This window comes from Megalobrama amblycephala, linkage group LG19 (genome assembly GCF_018812025.1).
Source record: "Megalobrama amblycephala isolate DHTTF-2021 linkage group LG19, ASM1881202v1, whole genome shotgun sequence".
NCBI classification, from domain to species: Eukaryota; Metazoa; Chordata; class Actinopteri; order Cypriniformes; family Xenocyprididae; genus Megalobrama; species Megalobrama amblycephala.
In genome coordinates this window covers 32256985-32275243 of record NC_063062.1, presented here as the reverse complement: position 1 = coordinate 32275243, position 18259 = coordinate 32256985, and the positions used below count along the sequence as shown (strand labels likewise).

Sequence of the window (18259 nt, the reverse complement as noted above, 5' to 3'; positions counted from 1 at the left end):
CCACTGGCCATGTATTTGATTGTTTCTCACTGATTGCACATGAAAATCTACATAATGTTGATTAAACAGGTACTGTAATTGTGGTTAGAGGGGTTTGGTGAGCAGAGAGCACAAGGGCCCATAAAGTAAAGCCATAAGTATGACCATGAGTTTACCTTCATAAATCTGCAGTGATTAACTGGGCCTGAGCAGATGCAAAAGTGATGGTCTTAGCAATGCTGGTTTCATTTCTAGGGTATTTGAAGGTTACATGGTTATATTACTTTATTAGAGTGTTTACTAATAGCTGATGGATGACGCCTCAGATTAATAAATGCACAATGGTTTGCATGGCAGAACAACTGTAACACTGCACTTCAGAGATTTTATTACATCAAAAAATCGTGATAAATTATGTCACCATATCCACACGGTCATTTTGTGGGTCATGCTGAAGTGATCGATCACAAACCGAGGAGAGGCCTTATGGTATGTCCAGGTCTGGTATTGCAGCAAAAATCAGGACTGCATTTCCAAGCATCTGATAGGATATTACTTTGGTTAAGATTGACTTTTTCAAATAAACAAACATAGAGCCATTCGATTCACACAAAGTTTTTTGAAAAATATTTCTAGCAAATATCTGATTTTCTGAACAAGATCAGTTTAACATTCAGTAAATACAGGCACTCCAAAAAAATTCTATTATTCAATCATCAATCAATATTAATTGGACAGAGTGAAGGCACTGTGCTTGCTCCTTTTCAGCTCGAATGAAAACAGTACTTGCAAAACATGTCCAAGCTCACATTTCAGTCCGAAAATAAAAAATATATATATTGTTTTAAAACACTATATTTATATATTCTCCCTTTTTCATCATAAGTATAATGTCATACTAGAAAAAAAATCATAAATGGTCTTTAACGGCTTTGTTTTCTTTAAATATTACAGTATATGATTTATTCATTTATTTATTTTGGTTTTAGGATGAAATATGACCCAGACATGTTCTTGAAAGTTTTGATTTGAACTGTATTAGTCACAACATCGAGGAAGAAATGTTTCTGAACATCTGATATGTAGTTGCTTTGATCTCTTTTCAAATCAGCTGAATCTATATAACTCAGTATAGGCTGTCTTATGGTATATTCTGAGCATGACAACACAAGAAAGACTTTGGGTATCTAGGCAGGATGGTGCACAGTGTCTCTCTCTAAACCGAGATTGAACCTTCCCTAAAGTTAGTCTTTCCGATCAGAACGTTCAGCAGCGTTGCCCTTCCCTCTCTGCACTCCTGCTGTGCCTTTTTAATGATGTCATCAAGCCGCAACTCATCCTCTCGGCCAATCAGGTAACCTTTTCCCCCGTAACCATCAGCTACTATGTGATAATCTGCAAGGAGGAGAAGGAATGGAACAGCATGTGATGCAACACCTCACTATGACTGATCAATACACAATATATTCCCTTGGAAAAGAGCTTGATAATTTGATGAAAAATTGGGGTTCGTAAGATTTACTGACGATTGGAAACATTAGCATTGACATTTAAACAAATGCAGTGAACAACAATTTAATGATTGCGCCTCACCTGAAAAGGCAAGACCACAGGCCACGTTGCTCCCCAGCATAGGCACTTGTTCTCTGGAGATCTGACTCCAGCACGCATCATTTCCCACCAGAGCGATCACTGGGGTCTGACATGAGATGACAAGGGAGTTATTATTACAAGTTACCAAGTGAAAAGCAGAAAGCAGACACGATGAAGATGCTTTCGAAGGGATATTCCAGGTTAAACACAAGCTAACTGACAGCATAAATGTTCACAGAATATATTCAAGTAGGTTAAAACAAACAAAGTAATGTTGATAGTTGTGAGCTTACAATGGAGGTCTATGAGGCAAGTGAACAACATGCCACGGATTCTTTTGAAACTTGCATTTGACACATTAACACTAAAAACGCTTAACACTTATTAAAGACCAATTACTTTAAATGTATCTTCCAGGTTAAACTTAAAGGGATAGTTTCCCCAAAAATGAAGGTTCTGTCATCATTTACTTACTCTCATGTTGTTCCAAACCCATAAGACTTTCGTTCATCTTCGTAACACAAATCTTATCGTTTTTGTCCCTCTATTGAAATTCCAAACAACCAAAATTCTTCAAAAAGTTTGTAAAGACATTATAAACGTAATTGATCAGTTTAATCCAATTCTTCTGTAGAGAAGAATCTTCAATGATGGACAGATTTAATTTACTCTTTACTTCACATTTAATTTACAGCTTCTGATAAATAGATAAATATCAACTAAATCAAATCTGTTCATTATATATAGCGATCATGTCTTTTCAGAAGACTTGGTTTAAACTGATCGATTCACATGGATTTATTGTTCTGAAGCGTCAAACTTTTGATAGAATAGACATTAAATGGAGGAACATCTCTTCATTAAAACAAAGGTCTTATGGGTTTGAAACGGCATTGGAGTGTATAATTTTAGGTGAACTATCCTTTTAAGAGAAATGTTGTAAATGTTGTGCATTTTTACAAAACACACGTATTAATACATTCTGAACTCAGTGCTGTAAGTTATAATCAGTGTTGTAAGGGCTTGTTACCTTGTGGCGTGTGAAGGTATCAAATTCAGCCACGCTGTATCCGAGGGAACCATCACCGTAAACGATCCATACCTGTAAACGAGATATTGGCTATGTTTACATGCACAGTTATGTGATTAAGGCTGCATTGTAATTCAGCTGTAGATCTGAGTAAAACATATTTAACAAGAAATAAAAAAGGCGACTTTAAGATCTTACCTCAGACTCAGGTCGACAAAGTTTCGCTCCCAAAGCAAACCCTCCTCCAACACCCAGAGTCCCAAAAGCCCCTGGTGCAAAGAGAAGCCACAAGTCATGATGAACACAAACACTATGAGTGCATATGATAGGTTTGAAAAAAAAAAAAACAGATGGAGATTATTATGGAATTAAATTTGTGCCAAAAAAAGAGAAAGTAGCTTTTCATGAAATTACACAATGAGGAAAGAAGACAAACTCTGAAAATGAACTCAATGGCAAAAATGCAACATGTTATCCAAATAAACAATATTATTTATTCTTAATTTTCAAAGCTTTTTTTTTGGAAATCATGGATTATGAATTTAAGATAACATTTTATTTTGATGGTTTGATGGTTTATTTTGAAAATGCATACTATATATATATATATATATATATATATATATATATATATATATATATATATATATATATATATATATATATATTTTATATTGATTCAGTAGTACACAATAAATAAGTATCTGATAGGAATAATATATTTCTTCTATCATCAAAATGATAAAATATCTCACTTTGCTGTTGTCAACTTATATATATATATATATATATATATACAGTACAGTCCAAAAGTTTGGAACCACTAAGATTTTTAATGTTTTTAAAAGAAGTGTCGTCTGCTCACCAAGGCTACATTTATTTAATTAAAAATACAGTAAAAACAGTAATATTGTGAAATATTATTACAATTTAAAATAACTGTTTTCTATTTGAATATATTTCACAAAGTAATTTATTCCTGTGATGCAAAGCTGAATTTTCAGCATCATTACTCCAGTCTTCAGTGTCACATGATCCTTCAGAAATCATTCTAATATGCTGATCTGCTGCTCAAGAAACATTTAATGTGTACAATTGTACAAAATATTTGTGTACAATATTTTTTTTCAGGATTATTTGATGAATAGAAAGTTCAAAAGAACAGTGTTTATCTGAAATCTAATCTTTTGTAACATTATAAATGTCTTTACTGCCACTTTTGATTGATTTAATGCATCCTTGCTGAATAAAAGTATTCATTTCTTTCATTTCTTTTCAAAAAAATAAAAATAAAAATTCTTACTGACCCCAACTTTTGAACGGTAGTGTATAATGCTACAGAAGCTTTGTATTTCAGATAAATGCTGTTCTTTTGAACTTTCTATTCATCAAGGTATCCTGAAAAAAAAAAAAGTACACAACTGTTTTCAACATTGAAAATAATCATAAATGTTTCTTGAGCAGCAAATCAGCATATTAGAATGATTTCTGAAGGATCATGTGACACTGAAGACTGGAGTAATGATGCTGAAAATTCAGCTTTGCATCACAGGAATAAATTACTTTGTCAATATATTTAAATAGTACACAGTTATTTTAAATTGTAATAATATTTCACAATATTACTGTTTTTTACTGTATTTTTAATTAAATAAATGTAGCCTTGGTGAGCAGACGAAACTTCTTTTAAAAACATTAAAAATCTTAGTGGTTCCAAACTTTTGGACTGTACTGTATATATGTATATATGTAGGTGATATAATTTTAGGTGAACTATCCTAGAAATGTTGTAAATGTTGTGCATTTTTACAAAACACACGTTTTAATACATTCTGAATTCAATGCTCTAAAAGTTATAATCAGTGTTGTAAGGGCTTGTTACCTTGTGACGTGTGAAGGTATCAAATTCAGCCACACTGTATCCGAGTTAGACGTTCTACTAACTCTTAAGTAACTTTGCAACTACATGTCAACTATCGGTTATTAGAGTAAAACGGTGTGCTTAATATCTGCTAACAATTTATTTTGATGGTCCTGCAACAGACATTCTACTGACTATAAGTAACTTTTCAACTACAGTACGTCAACTTTTTCTACAAACCCTAATACCTAACCCTAACCTAACAGTCTACTAACGGTCTACTAATACTCTAATGAGAGTTAGTTGACAAGTTACTTATTGTTAATAGAATACCTAAAGTGGAACGTTGAAATAAAGTGTAACCAAAATCACTGCCACAGTTTTAATTTAAATTTTCAAAGTTTTCGTTGACCAACTTTTTATTCACCATTCTTGCACAAACTTCTTGTGTGGGTGGGCTAAACAGCGCTCTACTCTCATTGGCTCTGACCTGGAAGTAGAGGCTTCAGTGATACGAATTTTGGAGAGTGATCTGAATGTGGTTCTCTGTGCTTTTTACTGGAAATTACTTACTTAGTTTGTATATTAGATAGAATATTTAAAGTTTGGGAAGTCTTATACTGCTGCTTTTTTGAGATGAGCCCTAAGAAGCTGTATGAACATAACCTTCATCCTCAGCTGGAATCTCTAGGCAGCTTGAGGTAAGTATAACAACAAAAATCAATAAAATGATAAAAGATTTATTCCTGTACAGCAGTGGTCTCAAACTGCCAGCCCGCGGGCCATTTACGGTCCGCCCTCCCCCTCTACCCGGCCCGCAACTGATCTCAAAAATAAAACATAATCTGGCCCGCTAAATTATTATTATTATTATTATTATTATTATCTAGTTGCTACCTGTCTGATATGCAAAGAAAAAGTCGCCGTTCTAAGGGGCATTCACATATCGCGTCACATAAGCGGCCGCGCCGCATTCTCCTTCTTTCCAAAGCGCTTTCGCTCCAGTGGCATCTGTCGTTGCTATGCAACCATGAGCCGCGCTCTCAACCGCGTCGCTTCTATTATGAGCGCTCTTGCCCAAATTACAGTAAAAGCACTCGACTTTAAGTCACGAGCATCAATTTAAACCACCGAAACGTGTCCGATGCAACCATTAAACGTTACCGATGCTCAAACGGCATCTTGGACAAATGTGTCTCAGCTGTGTGAGCACAAGCGCTGCCAGGTCTGTCAAGAAACAGAAGAGTGTACAAATGTATTCAGGGATTGTATTTGTTCAGTACCGTGTTGTTCAGTGCAAGATTTTAATGTTATTTAAGCTAACATAAAGTAAGTGAAAATACTTCCACTAAATGTTAAAAACTAATAATGTATGTAGGCTAACAATGAGAGATTTTTATTTTTTGGCAAAATAAAGTTGATATATATATATAGCTCCAGTTTTTTGTTTATTTCTGACCCCTCCACGCCACAAGTGTTGCTGGTTTTGTTCCTAAATTACTAATTTTTTTTATTCCATGCACCTTGTTGAATGTGAGAAGTTGCACCAGACTATTGCAATTAATAGTATTATATTAGTAGTATTATTAGTAGTATTATATTAGTAATAGTATTATATAATTATATTACACTCTGTAACAATGAGAGAGACAGTGCTGTTTACATTTAGTATGGTAAATAAAATATTTATAGTATAATATTTTAGTAGGCCTAATGAAATTGGAAGTAAATGAGAAATATTGCAAAGGAAAGTAAATTTTCTGAAATGTTGCGCTTTCTTGCGCCTGAATGTTAATATGGCCCTCCTATGAGGTGTCAATCACAGAAACGGCCCCCCGCCAATTTGAGTTTGAGACCCCTGCTGTACAGTATGCACCAGTTCTGTCTTTATTTATCCCATTCATTACTTTATAACCTTGTATTTCATAACTTATGTTCTGATGTACTACATGTCATAATTATGGAAGCTTGTTTCCGCCATGAAATAAAAATTAAAAAAGGTAATTGCAACTTTTCATCTCACAATTCGGACTTTTTTCCTTGGAATTGTGAGATATAAAGTCAGAATTGTGAGTCACAGAGTCAGAATTGCATGATATAAACTTGCAATTGCGTGTTATAACGTGCAATTGTGAGAGAAAAATTCTCAGAATTCACAATTCTGATTTTAATATCACGCAATTCTGACTCTATGACTCGCAATTCTGACTTTATAACTAATTTTTATTTTTTTATTTAGTTGCAGAAATAAGCTTCCATACATAAAACATGTTGTTAACCCGGTTAAGAAAATTATTCTTTCTTTATGATTGTTCATACAAAAATAAATACAATATGTTCATTGAATCTTCTTTTATTTTAATGCTACTTGTTATGACCAAAAACAAAGGTAGGCACTGAACTAATTCATGTTATTTTGTGTATAAAATGTCCTCTCCTAAAGAGATACTGATATTATTTTAATATATGGATATGTTTGTTTCAAACAGATAAAATCACTAAGTGTGTGTAATGAAACATAGAATTAATGCTTTAAAAAAAATGTAAATTTACTAGGGGAAAAAAGCTTGAATCAGTCTAAAGGAGTGGTCACACTTTTCATCCCATTGACTTCCATTCTAATGCATACGAATGCTAGAGACCAAAACAGCAAGCTTGTGTGAAGAAGTTTTGTATTTCGGTGTGCTCCAAAGTTCAAGTCTGGTGAACTCTGACCTGCCAATTCGTCTCACGTGAAGACATGTGACCAAATGAAGATCAATAAGTCAGGGTGTGACCTCTTTTTCTTTTTTCCTTTTTTTAAAGATTTATTTTTGGCGACTTTTGCCTATATTGTATTAGGATATTATAGAGTGGACAGGAAACGAGGTGGAAGAGAGGAAAGGGAGGACAGGATCAGGAAAGATCTACTAGCCGGGACTCGAACTCGGATCGCCGACGGGCAACGGCGCTATATGTCAGCACACAGCCCACAAGGCTATCGGCGTCGACACAGTGTGACCTCTTGGCTGAATTAAAAGAACGCACATTTTTGCAGTAAATTGGTGCAGATTGTATATTTTCACTTTTTGGATTTATTTTTATTTATTTGTTATATATTGAATTTATGTTGAATTTAACACATTTTATAGAAATTTTGCGTGCTCGAAGTCTAGTGTTCTAGAAGTTCAGACATAATAAGGGATAAACCTATGCAATCAGATTTTTTGTGGATTCTTTCAGTTGTTCAAATGCTCACAGTCTGATCAAAGACATTAAAATGTGGCTCTACAGTGATGGCTCTGCCTCTAACCTGGGTCCAGCCAGCGGAGCGGGCCCCGTGGTCTCATGATATATGCAGCGCTGCCAACAAAATCTCCCCCATCAGCCACAATGATGCTGTCCTCAGCCAAGAGCTCATCCACATGGTGCAAAACACTCAAAGGGTTCAAATGCCTCTCTGTCTTCTCATCTGCTTTTGCTCTGAGGTCAAAAACATAATTTAAGGGTATTAACATAAAATATGGAGGGATTACTGGCAATTGTTTTTAAATGTTTAACAGGGTTGTATGTGGGGTTGGGCTATGCAGTCAGTGTAGGTCTGCCCTTTTCCACCAGAATGGTTCGTATTCTTAAGCCAGAGCCTGTTTTCGGCCAAGCAAACTTAAGCCTGTCGCGAACCGGCCGCGTGTTTCCACAGACTTGCTACGTGTTGTTTTTGTGACTATAACTGGTCTAAAAACCAATCTTTCCGGCCCAGAACCCCCTTTTCTGCAGTGAAAATGCACAGAATGGTTTGAGAACGGACACAGCTGGAAACCTGCGTAAACGTGTCGGTGGAAAAGGGTCAGTGTCTCCACAGACAATGAATCCAAGCACTGGAGTAAGATCACCTGTTAGTTTTCTCTTTGATGTCATCTGCCTCTTTCAGTTTCTGAGGCCATTCCTCTGGGCACCTGTGTCCCTTCAGGGCTTTAGAGAGACGCAGAAGGAAGGAACCAGCGTCGCCTGAATCAGTTGGGAAAGGAAAGCTTGTTATGTAACACAAATAGCAGTATATGTTATATATCTTTTAAGTTTCAGTTTAGTGAATTGGTTCACTGATTCATTTAAGCCTCTGCTTGTTAAAGGATAAGTTCACTTTCAAATAAAATTTTCCTGATAATTTACTCACCTCCATGTCATCCAAGATGTTCATGTCTTTCTTTCTTCAGTCGAAACGAAATTAAGGTTTTTGATGAAAACATTCCAGGATTACTCTCCTTATAATGGACTTCAATGGCCTCCAAACGGTTGAAGGTCAAAATGATAGTTTCAGTGCAGCTTCAAAGAGCTTTAAACGAAACCAGATGAGTAATAAGGGAAACGATCGGTCATTTTCGAAAAAAATGTAAATGTATATGCTTTATATAAACAAATGATCACCTTCCAAGTGCTTCTACTTCTATTCTACTTACGGAAAAAAATAGAACTGGTGCTGCGTTCATTCCGTAAGTAGAATAAGGAAGGTGTAGGACACACAGTGTAAGCTTTTTGAAGAATACAGAAGTGCGCTTTTGGCAGAAGCACTTGGAAGGTGATCATTTGTTTATATAAAGCATTTTCGAAAATGATGATCGTTTCGCTAGATAAGACCCTCATTCCTCGTCTGGTAACGTTTAAATCCATTTGAAGCTGCACTGAAACTGTCATTTTGACCTTCAACTGTTTGGAGGCCATTGAAGTCCACTATAAGGAGAATAATCCTGGAATGTTTTCATCAAAAACCTTCATTTCTTTTCGACAGAAGAAAGAAAGACATGAACATCTTGGATGACATGGGGGTGAGTAAATTATCAGGAAAATTGTATTTGAAAGTGACTAATCCTTTAAGTCTTCTATTTTCTATCAAAATATTTAGTTAAATGCTGCTGATTATCACAGTTTTTATATTGTGTAGTTATATAAATTATGTGTCTAGTTTTATTAGTGACATTTGATGTAAATGTATTGGCTTTTTGTTTTTTGTGACAAAAAAATTTTTATTACCTGATGTTATGTATTTAAAATATATATATATTTAATATATTTTAATATATACACTACTGTTTAAAAGTTTGGGAACAGTAGGATTTTTTTTATTAATACTTCAGCAAGGATGCATTAAATTGATCAAAAGTGAGAGTAAAGACATTTATAATGTTCTAAAATTTTTCTATGTCTAATAAATGTTGTTCTTTTAAATGTTCTATTCATCAAAGAATCTTGATCAAATGTATCACAGTTTCCTCCAAAATATTAAGCAGCACAACAACATTGATAATAATAATAATAATAAGAAGAAATGTTTCTTTAGCAGCAAATGAGTACTTTTAGAATGATTTCTGAATGATCATGTGACACTGAAGACTGGAGTAATGATGCTGAAAATTCAGCTTTGATCACAGGAATAAATTACATTTTTAAATATATTCAAATAGAAAATGGTTATTTTAAATTGTAATAATGTTCCACAATATTGCTGTTTTTACTGTATTTTTGATTAAATAAATGCAGCCTTGGTGAGCAGAAGTGACTTCTTTCAAAAACATTAAAATATCTTACCGACCCCAAACCTTTGAAAGGTAGTGTATATCTACTAGCTTTGTTGTAACTGTACTATACAAACAAAATAGTCGTTCACCTTGAATGGCCACTGTTGGCTTCCAGAACATGTCTGAGTTCTTTAGTAGCTGACTCTTGTCTCTGTTGACTGCAATGACTTTGCTCCGTCTGTTCAGAACTCTTCCATAACTCAGTCTGAAATCACACACTGTACCTATCCACCAAAACAAATACATTCAGGAATAAGAACTATGCAAAACACACACTTTCCCACTTCCCATGAATGTAAATGTTTTATAAATGTCCATGATTTTACTTTTTATAATTGTATTAATTATCTTTTCCAAGCCTGGAAATCACAATTTTCCAAAACATACAAAGAGCTGTAGACAACACAAATACTGCACATATTCCAACTGTACAGTAGCTGGCGCCGTTTCCCACCTGCCAGCAGTACGAGGTCAGCATCTTTTAAGGCATCTCTCCTGTTCTGTCTAATGTGCAGTGGACTGTTCTTTCCCAGCATCCCTCGGGACATTCCACCCAGGAAGCAGGGAATGCCTAAAGATTCTAAGGCATTTCTGTGAGACACATAAAAAAAATAAAAAAAATCTTGTGACTAAAAATTGACTGAGTTATTGATAATCACGATTTATCAGTCAAAGTCAAAGGCTTTTGATCAATAATGTACATCATTTGCTGTTGTTTTGGACTTTACAAACCAATGCATTTACTTTGATCGATGTATTCCATACTTACAGTACCAATCAAAAGTTTGGACACACATACTGAATTTATGTTTCTTAGGATCTTAAAGTCGGCATGAAACGAAAACTCATCCAAACTATTTTCTAAATGCATATTATAGATCTTATTGTTAATAATTTATTGTGCATGTTTCATTTTTAACAACATTTTGACCATATAATGTTTAAGCAAAATCTCATATCTGAAATTTACCTGACATCATCTGCTGGTGTGGGGGGTAATGTTGCCTGACTGCCTAGAAGTATGACAGGCTTCTTGGCTCTGCTCACCAACTCCACACACCTTTGGACCTGTGAAGAGTAAAGGGTTAAGAGCCATTCAAGTGTAATGTGATCTTATCTTATGTATTTGGGGCAAAAGTCAACATTTCAACATTTCTCCTTCAGCTTTGGGTCTTTTTTCCTGGTGTAGTTCTTGTTATGTGCTATTCTGAGACTGGATGATGATGATGATGATGATGATGATGATAAAGGAATTCTTGAATCATTATCATATAATTAATCAGTTGCATCTACAGAATAACTTCCAATAACAGTTGAAAATATGCCTGCAGAAACAAGGTAGACAAGCTTTACCTCATCCTCTGTGGCAAGAGGGATATGAACAGGAAGTGGGGAGAGATCACGCGTCTCCCAAGCTCCAGCAAACAAGTTTGATAAATGATTCTTGAGATACCTGAGAGATGACAAGAACGACGATAGTTTCAATCATGCTAAAGAAAGGTATTAAAAACTTCTAAATCTCATCACTTGTCATTTAATAACAAGATCAGGTGCAAGAATAATAGTATGTGAATACTGATAAATGTTTGTACCATGCAATGATTTTCCCCATCAGCCCTTTGGGAGTGTTTTTAGGGGCAAACTCTTTTTCCACCACATGGTAAGGGTACAGCGTGTCTATAGGAAACTCTATAAACACTGGACCTGTCAAAGAAATCAAAGAAATAGAATTAAACTCACAGAATTACAAACAGGGCTCATTTACATAGAATTAAATCATGAATCAAACTCACTCGCTTTAAAAATTAGAGATAAAACATGTTTTGAGCCCAACAAAAATGGCATCACCTGTGCTGTAGTAAAATACCTACAAACTCCAGACCAGTGAAAAAGCTGATAATTTGTAGAAAAATGTTATAATTTCTATTAATACAAATAATATTCATTAATACTCTTCAAATTCTTCTTTAAAAAAAAAAGAATAGAACTACACGTTTAGGTAGAAATGTAGTTTTGAAACAATTCCAGTGTCTATGGTGAAATCATAAACTCTTAAATGATGGTAAAAAAAAAATACCATTTTTAAAAATACCACAAGTTTTGACAAAAACTTTTAACAAAACGTTTTTAATTATAAATCTCATATTTCAGCCATTAAACTACTTTTTAAAATGATAAAAGAGATGTCAAAAGAATAAATAATTATATATTTTATTGAATACATTTTTTATTTTATTTATTTTTTGCAATGGTCTGAACAGAAGTGGCAGACAGACTAAATGAAAATGCAAATCCACAGTAGGCGGCAGTTATGGAAAAAGCAGAAATACAGCAGTTACCCCGGTTACCCCGTACACAAAGCAGCACCGCGCTTATAAACACTACTTTATTAGGCATTATTCAACTTCTCTGAAGAGTCAGTTCCCCTCAGAGATAAAATCATATTAAACCACCCCATCCCCCCAATAAACTCCTCCGAATTGCACAAATCACGTGATTAACATTTCAAAAGGAGACAAGAATACAGGTATGGGTAAATTTCAGCGCTGTGTACCTGGTGTGCCAGACTGTGCGACGGCCAAGGCTTTTCTTACAGTGGGAACAATTTCTCTCACGGTCCTCACTGATGCACAGAACTTACAGAGAGGCTTGAAGAGGGACATCTGGTCAATATCCTGTAGCGCCCCTCTACCCTGCAACGATAAATACAACTCTCGTTAAGTTTAAATAAACTTATAATAATGTATATACATTTTAATAATCATTCTAATTCTATGAGATTAAGTTAAGTCCACACCACATCTACAACTATAACTAATACGCAAAAGAACAGTATTGTTGGAATCACTTTTTTTTTCATCTGATGAATGATAAAAACATTGACAGTCAATCAGAATCCAAAGAAGTTTGAGCATTTAAAGTGACAGACTTTAACATAACGTTACTAAGCATTGGTGTGGATGCTAATATCATTCTGTCATGACGACTCTCTGAGTGTTTGGCAATGTTAATATTTTTGGTCTTGGCGGAATGAGAAAGTGAGCAAGTAAGACATGCTGCTGCTGCACAATATGAATACATGAATTACCCATAGCAGATCTATACAGGTGGAGCTGGGGAATGTGAGGGGTTTCTGAAAGCGTGCTGCAAACTACTACAGCAAACACTGACCAAGTATTTGAAAGTTGAGCAGCAAGCTCATTGGCTGCTGATGCAACAGGAACCAATCAGATGTGATTGCTAGCAGATTGAGTTAAGGACCTGTCAGCCTGCGCCATCTAGAGTTTCATGGCAGAACTTTGTATTTATTGTTTGTTTTGTTTATTGTTATTGTTATACTTCCGATTCAATAGGTCCATTAGTAGATGCAGCAAGATGGGAAAGGATTAAACAACATGTCTTATAAGTATCATCAAACTGAAAGTTCTGGTTTTCATAAGCACATATTTTTCATTGTCTGTGACATTTGGGTGGTTCCATAAAACGGATGTCAATTGTAACTAAACTTCTTTGTCATACAGGTTCGGAACAACATGAGGGTAAGGAAATGGTGGCAGGATTGTAATTTCTGTGTGACTTTTCCTTTAATGATTGTTATAATCAAATGCTCACTCTTATGGTTCAAGGCTAGTTCCCTGAGAATCAGAGTTGAGATAATATCTTTTGTTTGCACAAGACACAGAAAGAAAAATGAAGAAAAGATAAGGCAGTTATAGAGGTATAAACCAACCAGAGCAGAGAGATAATACACAGGCGACATGCGCATGAAGTGCACGTGTACGTGTCTCATAATCTATAACACACTTCCTGACCTGCAGGAGAGTAGCAGCAGCACCACCAATCAGAAGCAGCGGTGATTCAGCCATCTGAGCGTTCTTCACTGCAGTCACTGTGTTCGTCAGCCCCGGCCCCGCCGTCACCGCAGCCACACCGACTGTGCCTATATCAGAAAAACAGAAGATTTTAAGCTTCTTCTGCTGCTTTTAACAAGATGTGATGTGTCTGCTTCTGTTTATGATCAGTCTTACCAGAAAGTCTTGCTACGGCATCGGCAGCAAACACAGCTGTGGCCTCATGGCGTGTGTCGACGATACGGATGCCCATTTTCTCACAGGCCACCAGGATGGGCGAGATGTGTCCTCCCACCAACGTGAAGACAAATTTGACCCCATGAGCCCGCAAAACCCCCGCCACACTCTCTCCTCCGTGTCGAGGGCTCTGTCTCTCTGTCTTGGAGTGATGAACATTTAAATCGTAATGAACGAAAGTAGTGACAGATCTCTTCTTTTGTATTGTGATGTGACTGAGAGTAACGGATTATCGTAAATAAAAAATGTAGGGCGGAAATTAGGTTTTATTCATCGGTTTTTGATTGGATGTTGAGATGTGGGTATTGTGTTAAAAAAAGGCAGATGAACGTAAGCTTGCAAGGACGGAGTTTAAGCGGACTTAATGATTGGAGGAGTCCTGCATACGCAGTGTTGGGGGTAACGCATTACAAGTAACTTGAGTTACGTAATCAGATTACTTTTTCAAGTAACTAGGAAAGTAACGCATTACTTTTTCAATTTACAACAAAATATCTAAGTTACTTTTTCAAATAAGTAACGCAAGTTACTTTTTTCACATTTATTGACTGGCAGCTCTCGTGTCCCCATGCTGAGAGAAATAAAGTGCAGAGGGTGTTGTGTGCGCTGTGTGAACATGAGGGTTATTGTAGTTTTAGACTAAATGTGAACATGCATTTACTTATCTCACTTGCACAAAAACATTCAGTATTCCTCAAAATGAATAAAAACAGTGAAATGCAATCTCAGAATTTTTGCAAACCTGTAATAATTAACTATATCCTCCTGAGACCCCCAAATGTTTTTTTTTTTTTTTTTAAATTTAGTATTTTTTCACGTCATTATATTGTTTAGAGCATAAGAAACAAATGAAAAAATAACATTTTTAAAAAATTATATTTTATTCATATGTTATGATATGTCCTCTGTAGTGGACACCAGGACTAAGTTGTTTAAAAAATAAAATGACATGAAATGACATGTATAGGCAAAAACAATGGGATTTTTTTTTTAATCACCAATCAATTTTAGGCTTCAGATTGTTTTTAACCAAACTTTGTATAAAGATGATTCTCAACTATGTTATGAAACATATAATGGAATTAATTGATATACCATTTTACTTTATGCAGTATATGAGGGTAAAATGGCCATACATGGGTTTTCCCATTCAATACAATGTATCTATACACTGTATCTAATTTGCATATTAATGTGTTCTTGGAGCAACATGCAATGAAAAAAGAAGTGTAATAATGGGAGCAATAATTGGCAACATTTTCATAATAATATCTAATAATTAATAGGAATATTGATATATAATTTCTTTCCCTATTCACTTGTTGTGTCTCCTGAAATGCCTGATAAACATGATTTAAGTCCCAGTGTCCTCTACAGTGGACATGTATGAAATCAATGTTCTGTTTCATAACAGAAAGTCATATTTTGATTTGAAACCCCATAACATTTTCCTGAGATGTTGATTTATAATAAACAATTTGAAAATTAATCCGATTTAAATAATCACAAAATATTATCATATTTCCATAAGAGTGCTAATTTTCATTTTTTTAGTCATATTTAAAGACCAAGAAGTTGTTGTTGTAATGGGGAAACCTCTAAAAATCTGGTATCTCTGCAAAGCCCTGAATGTGCTCTTTACAGGACATCCAGACTTAAAACTGTGACATGTATGATGTCAGAGAAAACCACTAAAATATAATGTCCACTACAGAGGACAGAAGTCTATTCCTGGGTCCCAGGAGGATATTAAATTACACAAATATACTTTATGTATTTAATCTCAATTATTAACCAATGTCTTTGCTGCTGATCTTCAATATACCTAATTCAACCATACTAATAAGCAAAAAATACTTTAGATTAGAAAGGTTTGTTTGAGCTGCGCCCTCTACTGTACAGGTGTAAATATGCTTTTCCTTCAGCTTGAGGCTTATTCATTTCACTTTTGGTGTGAAAGGGCCTTTTTGCCAAAAATAGAACTTTTTTGTTGTTATTAAAAAATAAACAAGCCCAGCCCCAGTGAGAAAAAGTAACGCAAAAGTAATGTAACGCATTACTTTTCATAAAAAGTAATGAAGTAACGCAATTAGTTACTTTTTTAGGGAGTAACGCAATATTGTAATGCATTACTTTTAAAAGTAACTTTCCCCAACACTGTGCATACGTAACGTCACCAGAGAGAAGTCTGTCACTTTCACCAAAAGATCCAGTTATGACATTACGAGGTCAAAAAAATGAAACGTACTGTATGCACAAATTAATTGTTCACCATAGGATCTATAACATGCATACAGAAAATCTCTATATACACTTAAAAATAAAAGGTTCTTTTATTTTTATCATTCCATGAAGGTTCCATGAAGAACATTTAACATCCATGGAAACTTTCCATTGCATAAAAGTTTCTTTAAGGTAAAAGGTTATTCAGATTATTACAATATTCTTCACACTTAAAGAGACAGTTCACCAAAAAATGAAAATTCTATCATTTACTTGACCTCATGTTGTTCCAAACCTGTATAAATGTTTTCATTCTGCTGAACACAAAGGAAAATATTTGGAAGTAACCATACTGATCTCGCCCCCCACAGTATTTATTTTTCCAACTATGATAGTAAATGGGGGGCAAGATCTGTTTGGTTACTGACATTCTTCCAAATATCTTATTTTGCATTCAGCAGAACAAAGAAATTATCAAGGGTGAGTAAATGATGACAAAACTTTCTTTTTGAGGTGAACTGAAAGGTTCTTTGTAAAACCAAAACTGGTTCTTCTACTGCATCTCTATGAAAACAAAAAAAATTTATTTTTAAGAGTGTACACTAGAGAAAAAAGACATTTTCTAGAATGTACTGGTTGTTTTTTTTCCATGCAGTTACAAAGAATAAAGCACTTTTTACGTTTAAGAAAAAACACCATAAGAGTAGTGCATAGGACTGAAATTAATATCATGAGAGTTCATGATAGAAGTACTGATGTCTGATTCATGAATTAATCACTTTTTTTGTGTCAGATCTTTCCTAATGAATCAGTTGATCTGCTGAAATTGACTTAAGTCTGATTTTACTGTGTGCTCCTAAGAACTCTGCAAAAGAAGTTAGACAGTTTTTGCAGAGAGACACTCAATAATACTAGTCTTACTTGTTTAATTAATCCTTACAAGCCAAACCATATAATGTTATATACATTTCTGGCAATACAATACAAATGCTTAACTAATGACAAACTGGTCGGATGACAGCAGGTCTGTTCTTATAGCATTATGTTTTGTTGAAAAAATTAAATAATTGTCCAATTCTTGCTGTCTTGTGCAAAACTGAGCTTATTTTTTTGGTAGTTGACAATTCTTGTAATTATTACACATGCAGTTTTTATGGTTTTATAGGACACTAGATAGATATGCATGAGAGCTTCAAACTGTATAACTAGGTGAAAGTCACAGACAGATAGACAGATAGACAGATAGATAGATAGATAGATAGATAGATAGATAGATAGATAGATAGATAGATAGATAGATAGATAGATAGATAGATAGGTGTCATACCTTGTGAAATAGCTGGTAAAGTAATCCCAGTTTATATGACACAAGGATCAAACCCCCAAGGGCAGCACCCAGAGAGCAGCCCAAAACCCCGTAAATGTCCATCGCTCCAGTGGGTCTGTCGGTGGTTTACGAGCTAATGTCCACCTGCCTGTTAGAGACCTGCCCAGCAAATGCAGGAAAACAAATAAAGAACAAGCCGCTTACAATGTCGTGGGCTTCGAAGTTGACTTTTACCCTGCAGTTACAGGACAAACGGCGAGATGGTGGTCAGTAGTTTCAGCAAACTGTCATGTCTGATCCTGCCATGGCCTGGTTAAGGTTAGACAATGTACCTGCCAGCTCTTCCTCCCTTCTGCAGTTGTTGCTGAATCCGATGAATGCACTGAATGGACCGAGTGAGAGTTACGCAATAGGCGGAACTGTCCCGCTGTTTGAGTAATTGTCTCTACTCTACTCCATTCAGCTCTCTACGTTAATTCATTTGAGAATAGCAGTTTGTGCCGCAACATGATTGACAGCGCAGTCATCCAATGGGAGGCTGAAACGTATCTCTGTCACTCTAGTAACGTCACGTTTCCTCCAGGAAACTCATGGCTAGTGCTGTTT

At 35.2% G+C, this 18259-nt stretch overlaps 1 protein-coding gene across 1 annotated transcript; it reads right to left on the bottom strand.

Annotated features, from left to right (window-relative positions):
• Positions 1-324: 324 nt before the first annotated feature.
• On the bottom strand, positions 325-18098 carry ilvbl (ilvB (bacterial acetolactate synthase)-like). The gene is made up of 15 exons (XM_048168451.1): positions 17654-18098; positions 14044-14245; positions 13828-13955; positions 12570-12708; positions 11608-11719; positions 11369-11468; positions 10986-11083; positions 10470-10606; positions 10105-10239; positions 8336-8450; positions 7756-7925; positions 2801-2871; positions 2603-2674; positions 1573-1678; positions 325-1374 (listed from the first exon to the last, which is right to left on the bottom strand). Exons 1-15 carry the CDS (start codon positions 17753-17755, stop codon positions 1196-1198), a joined length of 1866 nt encoding a protein of 621 aa, XP_048024408.1. The 5' UTR covers positions 17756-18098; the 3' UTR covers positions 325-1195.
• Positions 18099-18259: the final 161 nt, after the last annotated feature.